Raw genomic sequence first — 15,512 nt, 5'->3', positions numbered from 1 at the left:
CAGGAGGTATACAGTATATTGCTAGGCCAGGAAAAGATCAAAATGCAAAGGTTTCTACTGAATGCCTATTGCTTTTGCACCATCCAAAAAAACAAAAAAATTGTAAATCAAACTAAGTAGGGACCCTCTGCATTGACATTTTGGGGGAGAGAGGCTGTCCTGCGTTTTGTCCTGGCTGCTGATAGCACATCCTCGCCCCCCAGTCCCAGTCCTGACAATCAAAAATGTCGCCAGACCCTGCCACATGACCCCTAGGGGACAAAATCGCCCGGGACTGAAAACCACCATGCTGGAGGCAGGCCGACCTGCTGCGGGTCCCAGGGGGGTGGGATAACCACCCTCCCAGGTTCTGCCCTCTAGGCTTCTCCTAGCGCACAGAATATTCAAGCTGCAGAGCCTTCGAAGGCGGGGCTTATGCAGATAAGCGGCAGGCTTGGCTGAGAGGTGGGTTTATGCAGATGAGGGGGCGGTGCCTACATGTTGATCTGGGCCGGCTGCCGCCGCTGCTGGGAGACTAGCGGTCCCGCTGCGGTCTGGACAGAGGTGGCATCTCTCTTCTACCACCGCTCCTCGTCCCCGGGTCCCTATCCTCCGAGGACCGCCCTCGACCTTCACCTTCACTTATTTTCCCGTCCTCCTCCCCGCGCCAGGGACCCCGTATCCGAATATCTGCACTCGTGCCGCCCCCCGCGTTCCTCCCCTCCCGCCGCAAACCCCGCGACCTCCAGCAGCCCGCCCCCGCGGGCCCGATCCTGCCCCGCGGCTCCCGCCGCATCCCGCTCAGCCCTCCCGCTCTCCCGGGGCTTGCGCCACTACACCCCCCGCCGTCCGACCGGGGCTTCCCGGTTCCCAGCTCCTCCCGCCCCCTTAGAGCCCCCTCCCCCGCCCTGGCCAGCTGACATGCAGGTGTCTATCGCGTGTACCGAGCAGAACCTTCGCAGCCGGAGCAGTGAGGACCGTCTGTGTGGACCCCGGCCGGGCCCCGGGGGCGGTAATGGCGGTCCGGTCGGCGGGGGGCATGGGAACCCTCCGGGGGGAGGAGGGTCGGGCCCCAAGGCCCGGGCCGCACTGGTCCCCCGACCCCCAGCGCCCGCTGGGGCCCTCCGAGAGAGCACCGGCCGAGGCACTGGCATGAAATACAGGTATGGGGGTGGCCGAGCAACCCACCCCAGCTGCTCCCCTTTCCTGACCCCTGAGGTTTCCTGGGATGCCGCCAGGACCCCCTCCATCTGCGTCCCAGCTCATTCTATCTCTTCTTCCCATCACCGGGGGACTCCCTTACTTACTCCCTCTCTTTGTCTCCGTGGATACCCCTGACTAGGAGAAAATCAACTTTACCAAGGTTGACTGTCAGAGAGCCGGGGGATGCTCCTGAGCTTGCCTCCTTATCCCCAGGAGGGCCAGGGATGCACAGATCTCCAGGCTGGGCCCCTTCTGGGATGGAGTGTCCTTGGGTCGGTGTCCTGGGAAGAGGCAGGGAGGAAACAGCTTCTCACTCTGGCCTGCTTGGGATACCTGACCCAGATACTGCCCTCACCTGCCCCAAGGGCAGGTCTCCTGGGACCTTTCTTGATAGGGAGGGGAAGGGGGCTCTTGGAACATTAGACTTCATCTCTCAACCCCATGCTGAGGGACAGAGGCCTGGCGGAGAAGGTGGGCTGAACTGTAACCGACTTTCTTAGAACCACTGGGCTCTCAGACTTGCATAAGGGAGGGAGGGAGGGGCTCCTGCTTGGGAGTGAGCAGAGGTCACTGATCTGACCTGACTCTGCCCCTTGAGAAATTAGATCTCCTTCATGTGTTGGCTCTGATTGAGAAACTGAGCCAACTCCCTGGGTGAGGAAGCCTGGGGAAGAGGGAGGAGGCTCTCTGGGTCAGAGACAGACTCCACAAGCCCGCAGGAGTGGAGGGAGTGGACAGAGAAAGAGGGAGAACTGGCCTTTCCCAACCCCAAACTCCACACACCCCAGAGGTGACTCAAACACAGAAGAGACCCCACCAAAAGAAACCTGAGCCAGGTAGCACACCATCAATGTGATAGGAGGGAACAGAGGCGCTGGACATGGGCTCCAGAGTCATTTACTCATTCATTTGCACTATGGGCATAGCAATGACCAACTTGGGAGGCCCACGGGGTCTAGTTCCTTTGAACTGAGATACCAGAGGGCTTCTGATTCTGGAAGGAGAGGAGCTGGGGGCTGATAGTCTCTGTCCTTAATGGAGGCTCCACCCTTTCCTGCTGCTTCTGTATCCTGCAGGAACCTAGGAAAGTCTGGTCTTCGAGTATCCTGTCTTGGCCTAGGTAAGTTAGAAAGCAGAGGAATTGGGGGGGGGGGCATTCGTGGCTTGTGTCCCCCCCTCCCACGGTCACATGCCTGGTTTCTTTCTCCCTTGCAGGCACCTGGGTCACATTTGGTTCTCAAATCTCAGATGAGGTATAAGTGATGGGACCTAGAAGCAGGGTGAGGGGGTGTGAGGGAACCAGAGAAGAGGGAAGTGGATTTGGAGACACGTTTGGACAAGGCACAGAGAATGGGGGGCCTGAGGCTGGTGGGTGGGGGAAAGGGATAATGTAGAGGTCAAGGCCAAAGTGCAGTGGGGCTGGAGTGCAGAGGGTCCCTGAGGATCAGTGGCTGATCTTCATCTATTTCTGTCACCTCCCTAGACAGCAGAGGACGTGCTGACAGTGGCCTATGAGCATGGTGTAAACCTGTTTGACACGGCTGAAGTGTATGCAGCGGGGAAGTAAGGACCAGGGTGAAAGAGCCAAGTGACATTTGGAAAGCTTCTTATTTTCCCTCTAGAGAACCCTGGGAACTCTGGGAACACCAAGTTCTGACCCTTCAGCTGATAGGCCCCCAAGGCACTCTAGGAATTGTAAACCCAACATTGGTCCCTCTTCAGTTTAGAGGACAAAGAGCATTCTGTGCAGTCAAAATAAAATAAAGCTAACAAATATATCCTGGGCATCAGTGATGTGCCACAATGTAAAGATTCCAAAGCTGAATTTTCAAACTTTGCATACCTACAGCTTCACACTGGGTACTCCCAAACCCAGCCAAAACCTAGGATGACCTTTCCCTGCTGCTTCTCCATCTGGCAAACTCTTCTGCTCAGCTTCAACACTTGGCCCAATGTCAGCTCCTTCAAGAAGCCTTTGCCCAGCTCCCCAAATTGGTCATCACCCACCTCAGCTCCTAAAGCATTTTACACTGCCCTCTGACACACCATCTGCCAATGATGGCTAATGTTGATTGGCTAATGTAGCCATGTTTGCTGCTCAACTGGGAGGGTCCTCCTTCCACAGAACTTGTCTTGCTCTTCCCCATGTCACCTAAGTACCTACACAGAGCGGAGCACAGAGCAGGCACTGCTTGTGGGATGACAACACGCCCCCCCCCACACACACACCCCAAGCTCATAGTTGAAGTGGTTAAACAAACTGAAAACACAGGGAGATAGGTTAAGTAATAGGAAACCTTCAGTGACTATCCACCATAACAACCTGAGACCTGTCACATGTTAGCTCCTAAGTGCCAAAAAAATTGAGCCCACAGCAGCTATGCAAGGAGCTGAGCACAGACTGTGACAATCAGAGAACATTTTCAATAAAAAGGGGCAGAATCCAAGCTAAGCTTTGGAGGATGTGTGGGATTTTGCAGAGACTCAAGAGAAGGGGAAGGGCAAGGTGGATGGTTGGAACCAGACTAGACAATGCAGTGTCCTCCCCACTACATTCATCTGTCCCTATGCCCTCATATTCTAACCCTTTGACACCCAGAAGAGAGCTTGGTGTGTAGTTGAGGTACAATTTACCGAATGAATGAAAAGTTTATAGGACTTCACCCCAAGTTCTGGGAACCCCTTATTTTGTCCAGGATGGGTCTGACAGCCCAATGGGTTCCTGGTGGATGGTCTGCTTTATGAGAGAGGAAATGGGTTGAAGAGGTGGGGAGGAGGGGAAGTAACTGATCCACCTTGGAGGGTCAGTGCTTCCTTGTCTTATTTCCAGGGCTGAAAGAATGCTAGGCAACATCCTCAAGAGCAAAGGATGGAGGTGAGACTGTGGTTGGAGGGGTCGTTGGGGAAATAGTCATCCCGAATTCCTTTTCTTGGTTTTCCTTTTGTCTCTTTTTCCAGGAGGTCAAGCTATGTCATCACCACCAAGATTTTTTGGGGAGGACAGTAAGTGGCTGCCACACTCTATTTGGGGAGAGCTACAGAAAATGTTTGAAAGCACATGGGAGACGTGTGTGGACAGCTGCCACCCCAGGCGTGTGTCCTGCCCGTGAGGACCCATGCAATCCCAGCTCCTCATGGCACCAGGCCAGCCCTGGTCCCCTATCTTTTCATTTTTCTGCAGGGCAGAAACGGAGCGAGGCCTGAGCCGCAAGCACATCATTGAGGGTAAGAGTTAGGGGCTAGGTACAGAAGCCAGAAGAGTTGGGAACACCCTCTGAACCTTTGCATTGGAGGCTTTGAAGAGGGAGTCTGGGAGTTATGTGGCTGTGGCAAGGGGGCAATGTCTGAATTCTCAGCAAAGGGAATCTGAAGTATTGACCTTTCTCCCCCACCCCTGCCCCAGGCTTGCAAGGATCCCTGGACCGCCTCCAGCTGGGATACGTGGATATTGTCTTCGCCAACCGTTCAGACCCCAATAGTCCAATGGAGGGTAAAAGCAGCACCTCAACCCTGACCGTCCTTCAAAACGGCAGTTCCTCAAACATTCAGCAGGAAGCCAGCTCCTGCTCAGGAGGCCTCCCAGCCTCCACGGTGGAGGCTCAAGACCCCAGGTCTTGGACAGGGAGGGAGGTGAAGAGCAGATGCTCATCTCTCTGGTTACACAAAGATGCCTGGGGTCTTGGCATGGCCTGCAGAGGTCTACCGACCTGGTGCCCTAGATGCCAGGGGGGTCTGACAGGTTTGCTCTCTCTCTCCCATGTGCCTAGAGATTGTCCGAGCTATGACCTATGTCATTAACCAGGGCCTGGCCCTCTACTGGGGGACATCCCGATGGGGAGCTGCGGAAATCATGGTGAGTGTGCTGTCCCACATGCCCCTGCCCCACAACCGGCTCCTGCTTTTCACTCTAAAACCCACTCTACTGCGGGGGTAGGGAAGGGTGTGGAATAAAGTGTGAAAAGTGCTCTGACCACCCCCATCTCTTCCCCACCCCCAAACTAGGAGGCCTACTCCATGGCCAGACAGTTCAATCTGATTCCTCCTGTGTGTGAGCAAGCTGAGCACCATCTGTTTCAGAGAGAGAAGGTGGAGATGCAGCTGCCAGAGCTCTACCACAAGATCGGTTCGTAGCCCCCTATACCCTACCTTTCCTTTGGCCTATTGGTCACCTGGATCCCAATCTCCACAATCCAATTCATCTTAGGTGTTGGCTCAGTGACCTGGTCCCCTCTGTCCTGCGGCCTCATCATTAGCAAGTATGATGGGCAGGTCCCAGATACCTGCAGGGCCACCATCAAGGTGAGATTTGGGGGCTCAGGATGGCAGGAGGGGCTATCTGGGCAGCTCTCTCTCAGGGGGGAGTACTGATTCTCCTTGGCCTGCAGGGCTACCAGTGGCTCAAGGACAAAGTACAGAGTGAGGGCGGCAAGAAGCAACAAGCCAAAGTCCTAGACCTTCTTCCCATTGCGCACCAGCTGGGCTGCACTGTGGCGCAGCTTGCAATTGGTGAGACACTGCCAGCCCCTGGACCCTGCGGGGGTCCTCATCTCCTGCAGGGACACCCCCAAACCCAAGACCGATTTGTCCCTAGGGAGGACTTCCTCAGTGGCACTTCTGAAAGTGTGGGTGCTTGGTGTTCCCATCAATCCCCTTTCTTCTCTCCTCTGGCCGCAGCATGGTGTCTCCGCAGCGAGGGTGTCAGCTCGGTCTTGCTGGGGGTGTCAAGTGCAGAGCAGCTGCTAGAACACCTGGGGGCCCTGCAGGTGAGCTAAGGACTCAGAGGCAGAGCCCATACCGGTCCCCTTCCCCATCAGTCAGGGCCTCGCTGTCCAACTGGCATGGCCTTGGGACCTTCAACCACTACGTCCCAAGGAGGAGAGGTCCCGGGGGCGACAAGGCAAGACTCTGTTCCAGTCCCCCACTCCCCCACTCCCACCTCCGACCCCGCTGCGCTGCTCCGGGGCCCTGGAACCCCACGTCCTGTTTAGTAGAGCCAGCCTGTGCCGCTCTTTCCTCCAGGTGCTAAGCCAGCTGACGCCGCAGACGGTGATGGAGATAGATGGGCTCTTGGGGAACAAACCGCATACCAAGAAATAGTCCGTCGGGGGGCACAGGCACCCGCAGCGGGGCCGCCTCACTCGCCCAGAGCGCTTCCCCGCGGCCACCCCGCCTCCCGCCGCGTCCCCCCCTGCCCCGCGGCCAGGGAGGCTCCACCCCTAATGAGTCCCGGCTTCCAGTAGCGATGCGCATGAACAAAGCCATATCCTCCCGCAGTGGGGCTCCAGAGGAAAAGTAGTGCGCCGCCCCCCAACCCCCTCCTCCGCTGCGCTCCTCCAGGCCTTCCTGCTAATCCCAAGCATGAGCTTCCGGGCTGTCCCCTCTCTGCCCTTTGGTCTCGTTTCCTTCTCCCTTCCCCTAATCGCTGAGGCCCGGGGGGGTAAAAAAGAAACCACAAAAAACAGGGCAGATACAGGAAACATGCACATTACCTCAAAAGTGGCCCTAGAGATGTCATCAAGGGGTGATAATCTAATAAGAAGTGAGTTGCGACGTCATCTGGGACCAAGGAGCCGGGGCCCTAGCGTTATTCTGTACAAAGGCAGCCAGGCTGGTCCTGGCAGGAAGTAAATGACAGTTTTGAGGGACCCTGCCTCCCCCTAGAAGAAGGTGAAGGGGAGCTTGAAAGTAGCACTAGTATCAGTCAATACTTTGTTCTTGCCAAGAGGGGACATGGAGGGAAATGCAGTGACACAGCACTGAGGCAGGTAGAGTGGTTCTTGAGGTGGCCTTGGGGAAAGAGTTGGGCTGTGCTTTGCAGGACATGGTGACAGCCTTTAAGGGCAGGGCAGAGACCTGGGGCTGGCATAAAAATGCCAGCCTGGAGCAGGATTTCCTACCTAGCAGTGGATGACTGCAGTTTTCCTCCTGGCAATAATCTTTTAAAGCAATAATGCCGGCCCCTCTTCTGTAAGACTTTCCAGGGAACTGTAAATAAAAATCTCAGCTTGATCCTCAATAACGTGTCTGAAATTGTGGGGTTGGGAGGTTAGGACCTCGGTCTCGGATAGCTGGACCTCGGCTAGCTCCCTGCCATTAGAAAGCTCCAGTACTTGCTTTCTCTCCACTGACCAAGGCACCGTGTTACCCATCACTGCCCTCACTGAGGACCCAGGCCCCAAGGGCCACAGGCCTTAGAGGCCAGAGATCTGGCTCCATTGTTTGGTTGCTCTTCCCTCTGACAACTTTGCCTTTTTTTTTTTTTTTAAGATTTTATTTATTTATTCATGAGAGACACAGAGAGAGGCAGAGACATAGACAGAGGGAGAAGCAGGCTCCCTGCAGGGAGCCTGATGTGGGACTTGATCCTGGGCCGGGGATCATGCCCTGAGCCAAAGGCAGATGCTCAACCGCTGAGCCACCCAGGTGCCCCCCCCCCCACCTTTTTTTTTTTTTTTTAAGATTTTATCTACTTACTCATAAGAGATACAGAGAGGGAGGCAGAGACACAGGCAGAGGGAGAAGCAGGCTCCCTACCAGGAGCCAGATGCAGGACTTGATCCCAGGACCCCGGGATCATGCCCCTGAGCTAAAGGCAGATGCTCAACCACAGAGCCACCCAGGTACCTGCCTTTGTTTTAAGTTATATGGGTCACACTTCTTGGCCCATACTTCTCAGTTCCCTTTTCCAGATACCCACACAGACGCCAGGCAACTCTTGGGATGGTCATCTTGTGTGGCTGAGTGGGAGGAGCCATTCTGAAGTTGAAGCCTTGGGATTTGGTGAAGGAGACATAAGCTGAAAACTGGTCTGTGGCTGAGATGATCCAGAGGGAGGGAGGGAGGGGAAGGAAAACGTGAGACCAGTGAAAGATGGGCTGTGAGGGTGGCAGAAAAGCAGACTCCAGCAGGGTTATGTCAAGATACCACCCCTTAATCTTCCCTAAAGGACTCTGATTTCCCTGGGACACAGAGTGGGTGGAAAGTTACAAGCTTTAAAGATCGAGACACAGGAGGATGCGCTCTGCCTTCCTTAAAATACAACCTCTCCATCTCCCTTCCACCCGTCCTCACCCTTCCTTGATCCTGAAACTGGGAGAGCAGCGTAAAACCAATTTCCAAAAGGAGAAAAGTCAGCAGTCTGACATTTGCTGGCTGGCAACCAACTGGATCAACTAATGATACTTCCATCCACTCCTAACATCTCCCACTCCTTTTGGAAGACTGTGGAGGAAACGAGGTAAATGTGTGACTAAACTATGATTAGTTATTCTGTAACAAGCATACAAAAATTCATAAATTCAAAATAGTATTCCCTTTAAATGGTTACCTTGGAGGAATATTCTTTTAATAGATATTTCTCCTCCCAACCTCGCTCATTAAAAAAAAAAGTCCTCTAAGAAATTACCTTCAGAGGCTGTTTGTAAAGCCCTGGTAAGAACCTTCCTTTATAGTCACACTTCATTTAACGTATTTATCACCCATCTTGTTCATTAACTTAACAAGTATTTATTTACTGAGTCCTACTGTGGTATGGCACAGAGACACAGTGGTGAACAAAATCAGACTCAGAATAACCTTTGTGGAGTTTACAGATGGGAGAGACAAATAACATCGAGCAAACACATTTACTTATATTGTCCAAAGTCCAGAAGCAAGCATGTGCTCCTTGCTACCAGTCTACAGTGGCATCTGACTTGGCCAGGCTGCACACTGTGGTGACGGATCAGCAGGTGTTAATAAGGTGAAAACAAGACGGTGAGGGGAAGAGTGTACTTGGAAGTTTTGTGGCAGAAGGGAACACTCACCAAAAGTCTCCAAAGCTAGAGGGTCTAAGGAGAGCATAGAAGCAGAATGGGAGATGTGGGTAATTCAGAACATACAGGACCTTATAGGGCAGTTTGGGATATTCTCTTTATCCTAAGGCCAACAGGAAACCTTCTACATTGGTTATTCAGTGATACCTACAAACCACCCCAGAAATTTAGTGGCTCAAAACAACTTTTTTAAACTTTAGTTTTTCTGTATTGTCCTGTGGTTTGGCCAGTTCCTCTGCTCTTTTCACCTGGGCTAAATCATGTGGCTGGACTAAGCTGGCAGGTCAGTTGAGTGGGAAAGTCAGATGGCCTCACTGTACATCTGGCCATAGGCTGGGACTCCTCAGTTCTCCATGTAGCCCTGTGTGCTGGTAAATTCCCTTACATAATAGACTCAGGGCAGTGATCCAAAGGGATGAAGGCAGAAGCTGCAAGGTCCCTGAAGGACCATGCCCCAGAACTCATACGACATCACCTCTGCCACGTTCTGTTAGTCACAGGAAGTCACAAGGCGAGCCCAGATTCAAGGATAGGTAAACACCTGGAGGCTGAGAAAATTAAGGCCATTCCACCTCAAGTTTAGCATTAGCACAAGTACAGCCATTATGTAGGTCCCTGGGAATAAGAGCTGAACTTTACAGGAAAAACTGCAGATTGTCCTAGGCAGGGAATCCCATATCGGAAAGACAATAAAGCTCAGAATGCCCTCGGCAGAGAATCCCATATCAGATCTTAAGAAACTCCCCCACCCTTTCCCCCATATAGGAATGGAAAAAATTCCTCCACCCCTTCTGAAGATCCCCTAGACCAGCCCATGCTGCAACCCGCTTCGGGATCCAAGTCTCTGCTCTGCTGTGTGGAGTATACTTGGACCCAAGCTCGAACTTGTAAATAAATCCTCATGTACTTGCATTGGCGTTGGCTCCTTGGTTTCTCGGATTCGCAATCTTGGGCACAACAAACAGACCCCAATTCTTTAAAAAAAATTTTTTTTAATTTATTATTTATGATGGTCACACAGAGAGAGAGAGAGAGAGAGAGAGAGAGAGAGAGAGAGGCAGAGACATAGGCAGAGGGAGAAGCAGGCTCCATGCACCAGGATCATGCCCTGGGCCAAAGGCAAGCGCTAAACCGCTGCGCCACCCAGGGATCCCAGACCCCAATTCTTGATGGAAGAAGCAGCAAAGTTGCATGGCATAGGAATTTGGGGCTACTAAACTATCACCACATTAAAAGATCTTATTTTATTTTATTATTTTTTAAAATTTATTTTTTATTGGTGTTCAATTTGCCAACATATAGAATAACACCCAGTGCTCATCCCATCAAGTGCCCCCCTCAGTGCCCATCACCCAGTCACCCCCACCCCCTGCCCACCTCCCTTTCTACCACCCCTAGTTTGTTTCCCAGAGTTAGGAGTCTCTCGTGTTCTGTCTCCCTTTCTGATATTTCCCACTCATTTTTTCTCCTTTCCCCTTTATTCCCTTTCACTATTTTTTATATTCCCCAACATTAAAAGATTTTAAACAGGAATGGAAGTGGTGTGTGGTAGAAGCTGGTCGGGCTTGAGATCTGGAAAGATCACTGGGAGCAGTGTAGAGGGAAGCCAGCAGAAGGCCAGAATGGCCATGGACAGACTGGTGAAGAGGGTCCTACCAGGGTCTAAGCAAGAGATGATGGTAGCCTAGATTGGGATGGTGTACTGGAGGTGAAGAAGAGTAGGCGGAGCAGGGAAACATTTAGGAGGCAAGATGAACGGGGCTTGCTGAGAAGTCGGTAAGGAAGGTGACAGTGTGGGGGGCTGGTGATCAAAGTTGACTTTAGTTTCTGGAGCTGGGTAGATAGTGAAAGAGGTGGGAAATGCTGGAAGAGGTGCCAACTTGGGACAAGGAGACCATCACTTTGGGTTCCTGAAGACAGACAAGAAACGAAGGTCTGGAGCTCAGAGAGGCTTTGGCTATCAAACACTTTGGGAACATCTATATAATCACATCTACCCTAAAAGTTTAAGATGTAATAATCAACCAAAGATATTAGAAAATGTGAGGACAGGGTACCTGGGTGGCTCAGTCGGTTAAGCATCAGCCTTTGGCTCAGGTCATGGTCTCATAGTCTCAGGGTCACAGGGTGGTGGGATCAAGCCCTGTGTCGGGCTTCCTGACCCATGGGGAGTCCGCTTCTTCCCTCTTCCTCTGCTCTCACCCTGCTCATTCTCTCTCTGTGTCTCAAATTTAAAACCTATAAATACATAAAGATGTGAAGAGACCTCTGAACAGCATTCCAAAGTTCCCAAAAAGTTTTGAGTTATGACAGCATCGCTGGCATACGTAGAGAGCTTCCCTCATGTGACCATGAAGACAATGCAACTCAGAAGTTCTGAACTCTTCGCTTTCAAACAGTGGTATGCCTCCTTGCAAAAGATTATCCTCTAGGGTCGTAACAATCTAGTTAAAAAAACAAAATCAGCTCTGTGCTGCCTGTTAAAAGCCAGCAATGCCATGCGTGTAGAGAAGCCCACCCTGTACTGATCAAAAGAGACAGGTACGAAGAAGTGAACACAATATAGGCTGGGGACACGATAAAAACAGCGAACACATGGTGCTAGCTGGTGTAGGTCAGGCTCCATTCTGAGTACTTTGTCTCACATAAGCTCATTCAATCCTATTATTATCCACATTGTACAGACCAGGAAACCAACCAGCCCAGAGAAGTTAGGTAACTTGCTCAGGGTGTCACAACTCCTGAGTGCTGGAAGGCTAGGATTTGAACTCCAGCCAGCTGGCCAGAGTCTGCCCTACTGCCTCCCACCACAGAACCATGCCTACAGGTCCAGGAAAGGAAGATGAGGAGCCAGCTGGAGATAGGTGTGGTACCACAAGGGCATGTGGGCTGTGTTATGTCCTGTTTACCTGTGGGGGAAGTCAGACCCCTGAGTCAGAGCTCCAGCTGGGCTGCTTTGCTGAAACCATCAAGGTGTGTGGGTGTCCGGGCCTGGCTTCTCCGGAAGGAAAGGATTCCCAGCATTCTTGGGAGGAGGGCCAACTATGGTCCTGGCATCCAAGTGCCTCCACAGGCTCAGAGGTCAGGTGAGATGTGAAGTTTGGGAATGTGTTCAGGAAGCTAGCCTCAAGAAAACGCAGGGAGGGCGCATGTAATATAGCAAGCAGTGGGCTGCAGCCGTGCCGATGTCCAGGGGCCCACCAAAGCTTGGGCAGCCTGGGCAGCCTGGACAGAGCCTTCCGCCGTAGGCAGTGTGTCTGGGTGGGGCTGTGATGAAGCGTAGGCCTGCGAACCAACAGGCCCGGTGGGCTGCGGGCGGCCAGGGCTGGGGTGCTGCGGCAGGAGGCTGGAGACTTGCACACAGGCTCCAGGAGCACCGGCTCGGGGCTCGGCTCGGGGCTCGGGACGACGAGGGAAGGCGTGGAGGGCGTGAGGGGCCGTGCGGGCCGTGCACTACCCCGGACGCCTACTCCGCTCCGCTCCAGGAGCTCCGGCGTCGGAGGGCATCCCAGGCCTCGGGCCTCCACGCCCCCACGCGTGCCTCAGCGGGGAGCGGCGCGACCGCGTGACTCCTCGAGGGGCGGGCTCTCGCTCTTAAAAGGGGCCCGAGGCAGCGGCGCCCGCCCCAAGAGCCGACCCAGCCGCAGGGTGAGCGTCCCGTCCCGTCCAGCGAGTGCGCGCCGGGCACCATGCAGCTCTTGGTGAGGGTGCCGTCCGTCCCGGAGCGGGGCGAGCTGGACTGCAGCATCTGCTACCGGCCCTTCAACCTCGCGAGCCGCGCGCCCCGCCGCCTGCCCGGGACGGCGCGCGCCCGCTGCGGCCACACGCTCTGCACCGCGTGCTTGCGCGAGCTGGCGGCGCGCGGCGACGGCGGCGGGGCGGCCGCGCGCGTGGTGCGCCTGCGCTGCGTCGTCACGTGCCCCTTCTGCCGCGCGCCAACGCCGCTCCCGCGCGGCGGGGTCACGGAGGTCTCCGTGGACCGAGACTTGTGGTCGCGGCTGGAGGAGAGCGCGCGGGCCGAGCGCAAGCAGGATGAGGCGGGCGGCCCGGTGCCGGGAGGCGGCGACGCCCACGACGGAGACGAGAGCGAGGAGGAGGCGGGACCCAAGAGCGCGGGCTGGCGCGCGTTGCGGCGGCTGTGGGAGCGGGTGCTGGCGCCTGCGCGCCGCTGGCGGCGGCCGCTGCCTAGCAACGGTGAGGGGCCGGGGCCGGGGGGCCTGAAGGCGGGAGGGCAAGGTGGGCCGCCGGGGGACTTTGGGGGGCCGGGGCACCCGGGATCGCCAGGGGAGGTTTCCGGGATCGGAGTGTGGGGGGATGCCTGGGATCGCCGTGGGGAGGCTTTGGGGTCGGGGTGTAGGGGAGCGCCCGGGATCGCCAGAGAAGGCCGTGGGGTGTGTGTGGGGGGGCGCCCTAGGTCGGCAGGGGAGGCTGCGGGGACCGGGGCGGGGGGGTGCGTGGAGCACTCGAGGAAGCTTTCGGGGTAGGAGTGCAGGGGGCGGGGGGGTGGAGGAGGAGGAGGCTGTGGGGACCGGGTGCGTGGGAAGCGACCCGGAATGCTTTTGGGGTCGAGATGCAGGGGGGCGCTTGGGGTCGCCGGGGGAGGCCGTGGGGTGTGTGTGCGGCGCCTGGTTTTGCCGGGGTAGGCAGCGAGTGGCGCGGTTGGGATGGGAGCGCCCGGGAGCGCCAGCGCTGCCCCATGCCCCGCCGACACTGACCCTCCCTCTCTCCCCCAGTGCTATACTGTCCGGAGATGAAGGACCTGGCCCGCTTGAGCCGCTGCACGGTGTGACCACGGAGCCCGGTGGGCGCTGCATTCCCGGGGCGTGCTGGAGTGCAGGAGTGATGACAAGGCCACCCAGCGCCCATCCGGGGAATGGCGCTGCTGCAGGAGTTGAACCTAGGGCAGGAGGGGCCACCCTAGCCAATGGCCCCCTCCCGTGTACCTGCTGGACCAGCCTCCCCAGTCTTGTGTCTTCAGAGGGAGAGGCCCGGAGATGGTGGAGACGGGTCCTAATTCCCGTGAGAAGGACAGAGTGTGTCCCTAGCTGTGACTCTGGCTTTTGTCCAGGGCAGCTCTGAGCAGTGGGAACAAAGGCCTCTTCTAGCAATTCTGTTAGTGGTTTGAAATTTTTTTAAAGATAGAACATGAGAAGAGGCTGATTTTTGTGTCATGTTAATGTCACTTCTGTGGCAGGTTAGAGAACTGAGAAAAAAATTTTTTTTCCAGTGCTGGTATGCCTGTCTCCCCAGACCTAGTAGTGTGTTCCTAAAATTATTAAGATGCCTCTGTGCCTCGCTTCATTTCACAATCTCCCTTCAACCTGTGAGGGCAGGTATCACAAGGTCCAGAGGGCATTCATCTGAAGCACCTAATTAGGGCCTATCAGGGATAGGAAAGCCATTTGGTATCACATTTTAATCTTTTGATATTATCTATATAATTACAGGGAAAGCATTGTTATTATGGAAAAAGATGCATATCATACAGATTTTTTTTCTTTTTTTAGAGTGAGCACAGGGGCAGGTACAGAGAGAAAGTGAGAGGAGCTCAGGCAGGCTCTCTGCTGAGCTGGAGCCGGACTCGGAGCTTAATGTCACAACCCTGAGATCATGACCTAAGCTGAAACCAAGAGTCGAAAGCTTGACCCACTCAGCCACCTTCCACCCAGGTACCTGTCATCCTCCAATTTTAAATTTGTGCTCCTTACTTGGACATCTCCTACTGTAATGCCATGGATTCTATTTTAAAATCCTATAAACATCTCAATGTAGTTATAGTTTTAGTCTAGGAGCCGCAGCAGCATCACTGCAATTATAAGATCTCAGGATCCCACTTCAGACTCCTCTGAGTTTTCACAAGAATCCCAGGTGATCTGTGTGCACATAAACATTTAAGCATCACTGATTCAGGTCCTGGACTTGCTGGGATGTCACCTTCTGTGGGTAGTCTATTTAACACTAGTTGGTATAAAGGATATAAACTCTATTGGAAGTTGTAAAGGACGTTCTATTGCTAAAGAAATCTGTATGTATGTGTGGCTTATTTATTGTGTGACCTTTTCCTGAATTACAAATGTGAATTTATGAAATATAAAACTCAATTTTTATAACCATATTTTGGTATTTTTCCTGTGTTTTGTCTCAACATCGATGTTCCCTCTTTGGGGAGAACTTTCCCAGTATTCCACAGAGTGTGGCCCCTTCCCTCACAGGTCCTGTTACAGAATGAATGCCTTGTTTTATAACCCGATAGCACGTGTTTTGTGGGCAGAAGCTCCATGATCTCCAGGACAAATGGTAGTGTTTCACATGTAGTATGTACTTAATAAACGTTTGTTGGATTTAGTTTTTTTGATACACTAGCCCCTAAAACTAAGTGTCTGGTCTGAACCCTTGAGAAGCTCTGGTAGTGAACATCACGTGTCAAGGAAGTGTCTAACAGTTCACATCTTGGGCAAGTATGACCCCCCAACTCTACAAAAAACCAGCACGCTACTTGGAACCGAAACTGTGGAG

General features: G+C 53.9%; 2 protein-coding genes and 1 long non-coding RNA gene across 3 annotated transcripts; 2 read left to right on the top strand and 1 right to left on the bottom strand.

Moving 5' to 3' along the window:
* Positions 1–472: 472 nt before the first annotated feature.
* On the top strand, positions 473–9,908 carry KCNAB3 (potassium voltage-gated channel subfamily A regulatory beta subunit 3). Its single transcript, XM_026005429.2, has 14 exons — positions 473–1,142; positions 2,259–2,302; positions 2,398–2,435; positions 2,666–2,745; positions 4,013–4,057; positions 4,141–4,185; positions 4,364–4,407; positions 4,586–4,672; positions 4,950–5,035; positions 5,185–5,305; positions 5,387–5,481; positions 5,568–5,688; positions 5,857–5,945; positions 6,202–9,908. The coding sequence occupies exons 1-14, from the start codon at positions 478–480 to the stop codon at positions 6,277–6,279; spliced, it is 1,638 nt and encodes a 545-aa protein (XP_025861214.2). The 5' UTR covers positions 473–477; the 3' UTR covers positions 6,280–9,908.
* Positions 9,909–10,238: 330 nt separating this feature from the next.
* Positions 10,239–11,993, bottom strand: LOC140594723 (uncharacterized). Its single transcript, XR_011995910.1, has 2 exons — positions 11,906–11,993; positions 10,239–11,234 (listed from the first exon to the last, which is right to left on the bottom strand). It is a non-coding gene; the product is annotated as an uncharacterized lncRNA (long non-coding RNA).
* Positions 11,217–15,111, top strand: RNF227 (ring finger protein 227). Its single transcript, XM_026005428.2, has 2 exons — positions 11,217–13,190; positions 13,730–15,111. The coding sequence occupies exons 1-2, from the start codon at positions 12,686–12,688 to the stop codon at positions 13,783–13,785; spliced, it is 561 nt and encodes a 186-aa protein (XP_025861213.2). The 5' UTR covers positions 11,217–12,685; the 3' UTR covers positions 13,786–15,111.
* The last annotated feature ends 401 nt before the right edge of the window (positions 15,112–15,512 follow it).

This window comes from Vulpes vulpes, chromosome 12 (genome assembly GCF_048418805.1).
Source record: "Vulpes vulpes isolate BD-2025 chromosome 12, VulVul3, whole genome shotgun sequence".
NCBI lineage: Eukaryota > Metazoa > Chordata > Mammalia > Carnivora > Canidae > Vulpes > Vulpes vulpes.
Note: the sequence above shows the minus strand (reverse complement) of the source record. Positions and strands in the feature narration are given on the sequence as shown.